The sequence below is a fragment of the Psammomys obesus genome, unplaced genomic scaffold, assembly GCF_907164565.1.
Source record: "Psammomys obesus unplaced genomic scaffold, mPsaObe1.curated_primary_1811, whole genome shotgun sequence".
NCBI lineage: Eukaryota > Metazoa > Chordata > Mammalia > Rodentia > Muridae > Psammomys > Psammomys obesus.
Genome location: NW_026585685.1, coordinates 3,013,758 through 3,021,243, shown reverse-complemented (window position 1 = coordinate 3,021,243; position 7,486 = coordinate 3,013,758). Strand labels below are relative to the sequence as shown.

Sequence of the window (7,486 nt, the reverse complement as noted above, 5' to 3'; positions counted from 1 at the left end):
GAGGAGGAGGAGGAGGAGGAGGAGGAGGAGGAGGAGGAGGAGGAGGAGGAGGATAAAAGGTCTTGGAGAGATTTATATACATGGGCAAGGAGGTGATTTCTTTGATAAGGTAACTGTGGGTGGGTTGAAGACAAATGGTCCCAAAGGTTCATATATTTGAATGCTTGATTGTCAGGGAGTGATACACTGCTTGAGAGGGATTAGGAGGAATGGCCTTGTCGAGGTAGGTGTGTCCTTGTTGGAAGAAGCCAGTCACTGGTGGTAAGCTTTGAGGCCTCAAAAGTCCATTCCAAGCCTAGTGGCCCTCTCTGCCTCCTGCAGATCTAAATATAGAACTGTCAGCTACTTCTCCAGCACCACGTCTGCCTACATGCTGCCATGCTCCCTGCCATGATGCCAATACACCAAATTTCGGAAACTGTAAGCCAGCTTTAATGAAACACTTTCTTATAAGAGTCTCTGTGATCACGGTTTCTCTTCACAGCAACAGAACACTGACTAAGACAGTGACACTTAAACATAGATCTAAAGGGAAAAAAATTGCTTTTTAGTATTTACAAAAGAGGAACTTCATAGACGGCAGATGCCAAGTCGGCATCTGCAAGTAAAATGACTTCTTGATGTGTAGATGAAAGGGCAATGTAGCTTCACATTACAGAACGTTTTCTAGCCTGCTCTGAGCCACCTCCCATGATTCCCATTGGTTGTCATGGCCTCTTCATACCCTATATCCAAATGCCCCTGCTGTCCTCAGAAGGTTCGTCTCTTTTGGGAAAGGAATAATAAGGCTCAGTAGACATGTTCTCTCTCTCAACTAACTCCTGAGTCCTCCCTAAGGGTACTTTGAAGATCACCTTCTGGTTTGGTCTCAGCAGTCCACACAAGTCAATGGAAAACATCTCAAAAGAGGGCAAGAGTCCTTAGACACTCATATTATTCTTTTCTGAGAAGGCTCTTCCAACCATGAGGCAGGAGGCAACGGGAGAGACCTGAGACACTTGGCTAAGTCTCACAGCAGTCTTGACTTAGTGCTTCCCCAAGACTCAGTTTAACATACAAAGTCATATGTATACCAGCAGGCCGGCATCACTCAAAGGAGTCCAAAGAGCAAAGGCCAAACAGATGCAACATGATCTTTGGTCATATGGTAATTTCTTCAACCAACAGACCCATTCAGTGCTCTGCGAGTCTGGGGAATCCCATTTACATGTTCATTCTAATTCTAGGGTGGGCCTCCATTTCCAACACACTCTAGGTCTTTAGCATCAAGGAGGTCCTGGAACTTGGCTGCACATTGGCATCACCCAGAGAACTCTCTACCTCACAGTTGGACATATAATGATCACCATGGTAAAAAACTGTGGTGTCCTTGCTGGGGAAACAGCACAGTGCGAAAGCTCTTGCTACCAAGCCTGAGGACCCACGCTCCATCTCTGAAATCCACATAATAATAAAAGGGTAGAACTAACTCCACAAGGTAGCCTATGTTCTCCACACGATCCCTGTCACATGTGGCCCCTGCACCCACAATAAGTAAGAAAAAAACATACAAACATACATACACTACATACTAAGGGAATTGAGAGATGGCTGAGCATTTAAGAGTACTTGGTACTCTTCCAGAAAGTTCATATCTAAGCATCCATGTTGAATGGCTCAAAACCTACTGTGACTCTATCTCTTAGAGAACAGAAACTGTCTTTTGGCTCCTCAGGCACACACACACACACACACACATATTATAACTTTTAAACTTAAGAACAATATTTAAAAAGAAGGTACTTTGCTCAGAGTGATAAATGTTAAATATAAAAAATAAAGCCAGGAAGCTGCCAAGATGGCTCAGTGGGGAAAGGCACTTGCCGCCAAGGAAGGAATCAACTCTCAAAATTTGTCTTCTGACTTCTCACACACCACAGCATGCACACACACAGACATACACACACACTCGTAACTAAACACATGGAAAAAATGTAGTATCTAATTATCCTTCCTTACCTATCCCAATTAAAGCAGAATCTAGGGCATGAAGCGTGGGCATTTGTAGTTTTTAAGCTCCTTAGCTGTTAGCTGAGAACTACTGGAACAGGTTAAGAACATAATGGAAAATTCCAGAGACAGGTGAAGGAGTCCACTTTGGGTGAGAACAGCTGCGTTTCACAGAGACGAATTCCCTCCTATGCAACTGGCACACCAAAATAATTCCTTTTTATGGTACACAGAATTCTTACTTGTTTGCTTTCACTTGGTTGTTTTAATCGAGTGAGTTCAAAGCTACACGACTGGTATTACAGATGTGATGTGAAAAGGTAAATCTTTATGGCTTGCTCCAGATCAAGTAATAAGTAATTGACAGGGAGTTGAGCACATTGTTATTTGCATACAAGGATGGGCATATAAGGATGACCATGTTTTTAGAGCACATACGTGTGCCTTGGTTACTTTTCTGTAGCTATGACAAAACACCACAACCAAAGCAACTTACAAAGGAAAGCATTTAACTTGAGGCTCATGGCTCCAGAGGAGTACAGTAAGTCCATGACCACTATGGTGGGGAACATGGCAGCAGGCAGGCAGGGTGCTGGGGCGGTAGCTGAGAGCTGTATCCTGAGACAACAGCCATGAAGCAGAGAAGGAGACGGCTGGAATGACATGGGCTTTTGAAACCTCAAATGACATACCTCCTCCAAAAAGGGCATACTTCCAAATCCTTCCCAAACGGTTCCACCAACTGGGACCCAAGTATGAGGCATTGGTGCAGGGGGAGGGGAGAAGGTCACATTTTATTCAAACCACCACAACATGTGAGAGCTGTCAATGATGTTGGGCACATTGCAGTGTCTGAAGAAGCTTTGGCGACAACCAAGCCGACGGCTTTTCACTGGCGTACAGACCAGACGGGCGCTGAGATGCATACGGATGGGAGAGAGCTCAGTTGAGAGGAGGACTGAAGGCTGGGTGAAATGGCCTAGGTCACCCATCAAAGAGCAGCAGAACAGTGGGATCCACACTGTATAGCATTCCCTTTGATTCCCCCTATGGATCGTGGAACTAGCCTCCCTCTTTCCCACAGGGGCACAGGGGAAACTGCCAGAATCACCACACAAGAACAACAGTAGAGAGCAGCCCGTGTTGCAGTACTGGAAAAAGCAGTCATCACATAGTTTTTCTTGTTCTAAAGTAGACCATTTCCAAAAATTATAGGTAACATGCCGTTTAACATCCATTGACTGTCATGAGAGACACTGCGCAGACACTACATGATAGAACACACAGCTTTTTAAAGAGCAAATGTTCTAAGCAGTAAGTACAGGTGTATCCTGGAAGAGACACTGAAGAGCATCCCCAAATCCTTGGCCCCAGATGCAGCCTGTTAAGAAGCCACCAAATCAACCAGTCTTTGGGCGGAAAGCCTAGGTTGTTTGCCAGTCCAAGGGACCCAGTTCACCCAAAACAAGTGGACCAGTTCTGACTGTCCGTGATAAGGGAAACATTAGTCCTTCATCACCCATCCACCCCTGCCCATGTTCACTTTGTCACACTAAGATTACCCTGTCTACGATGACAAATCATTTGCATATAACTATGCACACCTTAGAATACATTTTAAACTGCACTGTACTTACTTCTGAATGCAACACAAACATTATATACTGATTATACTGCACTGTTCAGGAAAAAAAAATGTAATAGTAAAATCTGCTCATGTTCAGTAGAAACACATTCTTTTAGAAACACATTCTCATTCTTTTATCCAAATATGTTTGATTTGAGGTTAAGAGAATACTCAAGATGTCAAATCCACAGATAGAGCGATCAACTACAAATAAAGAAGTCACAATAAATTAAAAAAAAAACATTTTTAAAAAGATTGCTCTGTCTGCCGAGAGCACTACCCACCTTGCTCATGTTCCTGTGCTGAGGCATTAGTTTGCCTGTGAAGTCCCTGAGACATCCCACCACCTAACAACTGAGTTGTTGGTTGCTCTGTTGTTGTTCCTCATCTTCTGCCCCTCCCCCACAGGACACATCCCACAAAGCTGCAATGCTCCAGTTAATTTATGCTGATACCGCAAGAGAAAGCAAAAAGGGGAAAGGGCACGGATAAGTCACTTATGGAAGAAAAATACGTGAATGACAAATTTTTCAAGCCAGGCGTGGTGGCGCGTGCCTTTAACCCCAGCACTCAGGTGGCAGAGGCGGTCTGCCTGGTCTACATAGTGAGTTCCAGGACAGCCAGAGCTATGAAGTGAGACTCTGTCTCAAAAAAAAAAAAAAAAAAAGAAAGAAAGAAAGAAAGAAAGAAAAGAACAAAAATGTTCTTTAAAACTTTGAAAATCTAAACAGACTAATGTTTTGAAAATTGTTTGAGGTACAAGAGAAAAGTGAGAACAAAGTCGTGGTTTTGACTAAGAAGGAAAACGCAGGGACCTCACATCTGCTCCTCTTGGTGTCCATGAAATCCCTGGGGCCATTTTTGTCCTGTATTCTGAATTTCTGGCAGGTGTCCCAACAAAGGTGCACCCTTTTCCCACCTCCCCAGGGAATCCAAGCCTCTCGCCAGCTCCTGAGCAGGCCACCCAGGGCTCCTCGCATCTCAACCTTGATGTCACTCAGCTGGGACGCTCCGGCCTGGCCTGGGCTGAGCAACCCTCTTGAAGGAAGGTTCTTGAAAGGCTCCTGCCCAGGGTAGCCAGCAGCACCCTTCACAAACGGGAGAAATGCCATGGAGGGGCTGTAGGAGCTCAGCCTGCCTGAAGGGGATGAGTCAGGTACCACTGGGCAACTTAGTCTCCCCAGGTCTCCAATTTCCCGTTTGTACACTGGAGCAAGCACCCAGACTCGCTTTGCACCATGATTGACGATAGCGTGCTACTTTCAGTGGTCTGCTGAGCAAGCACTCCATGAGCCATCACCCTTATTAACTCTCTCATAACCGGAGGGGTTTCATATATTTCATAGAGAAGAAACTGCAGTGCCAAGAAATAGTTACCGGCTCTGCCTCATGCCTAGTAGGGGCAAAGCCAGAACTTATAGCCAGAGTTCCTGGCAACCATTCCTATACTCCCTTTCCTTAATTTTTCCCTGAGAAACCTCAACCTAAACCCTGTGTTCAGATCCCCTTTATCAATCCCTGCTAGCTCAGCACCCTCACAGGAAAGGTGTCTGGAAGGATGGGGAGCCTGAGGCCACCCCTTCGTATGATTTTGCTTGGGACACTAGAACTGAGCATTCACAAAGGGACATACTTGTGGTAATGTGTGCACAGGTGCGATTTAATAAGGCAGATATTTAAAAATGGTTGTCACTGTGCCCTGGCCATGTAGGAGTTCTTTTGAGTTTGGTGTAACTAGTCAGTGATGAGCTTACCGGATAATATCTTTATGCTTTCTGTGACGTGCTTCATGAGACAGCCTCTCAGTAGCTGAGAACGGCAGCTGGCAATGAAGATGATCCTGCATCCATCCATTTCATGGGCTGGGCAGCAGCTATGTTCTCGGCCTGTTCGTTTTCCAGCCTGTGGCTTTTCCCATTTCTATCGCTTTAGGATCCCACTTTCCCTCCACCCGATGCCCACAGAATGGACAAAACTGTCACCCTTGCCCCAGGATGGGAAGAGCCTGGGAAGAACATAATGGCTGTGGAAATATTTTTAAAGACTAGCGCTCTTAGCTGATTAGGAGGCACTTTGAATTCTGAAACGCCTTTTCCATCTTCTAATGTTATTTTGATATATGCAGGTGCTTTGTTGGATTTTATTATAACTTTTATTTTTGAGACTTTAAATCTCCCTGGTTTTTACGTGGTGACTTTGTTAATCGTGTTATTTAATTAGCCCGAGTGTCCTGGAAGTACTGCCTGGCTAATTCTCGAGCAGCCCTTCTGTAGCTGTGCGGTAAGCTGGCCATGGGAACCAAGAAGGACTCCGGCAGCGTGGGTATTCTTGAAGTGTCAGAGGCCTTTAGCTGTCCAGGAGGAGACACAGAGAGTCTTTCTGTGGTGCTTGCAAAGGATTAGACATGCCTTCCCAACCCTCCAACCCCGATGCCAGATGACCAACAGGTCATGTAATACAGATAAATTAAGAAATGACTTCAGCGTGGGCCCCAAACCACATCAAGAACTTTCAGAGAAAAAAAGAAGAAGAAGAAGAAGAAGAAGAAGAAGAAGAAGAAGAAGAAGAAGAAGAAGAAGAAGAAGAAGAAGAAGAAGAAGAAGGAAGAAACCAAGCTGCCCATTAAGGAATGCACAGCCTGGAAGATCACACATCTACACCCTAAGGCTGCCTTGGAAAATGAAATGGAAACGGCATGGTCACCCTCTCTCTGACCAAGAGCAGAGGCAAGGTCAAGGACCCTCGCTTCTCCAGGGTCCAGAGGGGAGTATAGAGGAGAGCATGGAGAATTGACATGACATGGACTCACAAAAAAAATCCCTCAGTTTCCTTTAAGCCAGTGTTTTTAATAACATTGGGAACATTCGGGGGTGGGAAGGGGACAGACAGGTGGGACAAGAAGTCCTGACGAATCAGGACATGTGAAGGGAGAACTTTAGATTGGTTGTCTGGTGTGGGCTCTGGGCCTCCCATCCTGCCCTGCTTGGGTTCTGCACGCCTGTCCTGAGCAGTGATTGCCGAGCTCCCCGGATAAAGAAGGGTCAGTGTGTAACCCCTTCATCCCTTCCACCTAAAGAGCGTGTCTACGCAGTCTACTTCCGCAGGGGGAAAAAAATCCTTCAGTTTATGTGAGGCCGCAGCCCATGAGACCTCTGGATCTATTCTCCGTGCCCTGGTTTCCACATCCCCGTTAAATGCTATGCTGCTGGCTGGCTCACTCAGACAGGTGGCGGCTGCTCCACTCACTTACCTCCAGCACAACCTCCTTCAGCTGGAATTGTTTCTGTGCAACCTTGTCCGAAGGCACTGGTTCGTGGTAGTAGAGACAGAGCAGGTCATATCTCTTCAAGATTTGCTTGAAGTTCTTCTCCGAAAGGCTGACCACCCGGTCCTTCCCGTCGTATGTAGGGAAGTTCAGCCCTTCTTCTGCCCTGTTAAAGGACAGCAAGTAAACCCCCACCACGAGCAGGTACGTTCTCTTCATTTGGGAAAAGTCTTGTTTCTCATTCCCCAGGATACCCATCACGGAAGACAGGACGGAAGGCCCTAAGGAGGCTTTGCTGGGCTCGGTAGAGAGCAAAGAAGCTGATCTCGCCTCCCCGGGTCCCACAGCTGTGCAGTCTTGGGCTCAGGACAAACTGTGGAGGCTTAACGTGCACATGCGCACAGAGCAAGAGCCAGGCAGGAGGCTGGGAGGCCAAGCCCTAGATACCTCGCATAGCTCTCCCAGCCTCTGTCTCATTAGGAACTCCATTTTTAGGATGCAGTTGTTTCGGGCTAAAAATAAATCATGCAATGAACAATAAAAAAAAAAAAAAAAAGAGTCAGCTATGACACTGTTGAGGGATTTGTCTGTACGTCGTGTCAGTG

General features: G+C 46.1%; 1 protein-coding gene across 1 annotated transcript in view; it reads right to left on the bottom strand.

The window, feature by feature from the left end:
* The window catches only part of Casq2 (calsequestrin 2), a 61,051-nt gene extending 53,839 nt beyond the window's left edge, over positions 1–7,212 (bottom strand). The window contains exon 1 of the mRNA XM_055628164.1: positions 6,867–7,212. Within this exon, the coding sequence (XP_055484139.1) occupies positions 6,867–7,139 (273 nt within the window). The 5' untranslated portion in view covers positions 7,140–7,212. The remainder of the gene's footprint in view (positions 1–6,866) is intronic.
* Positions 7,213–7,486: the final 274 nt, after the last annotated feature.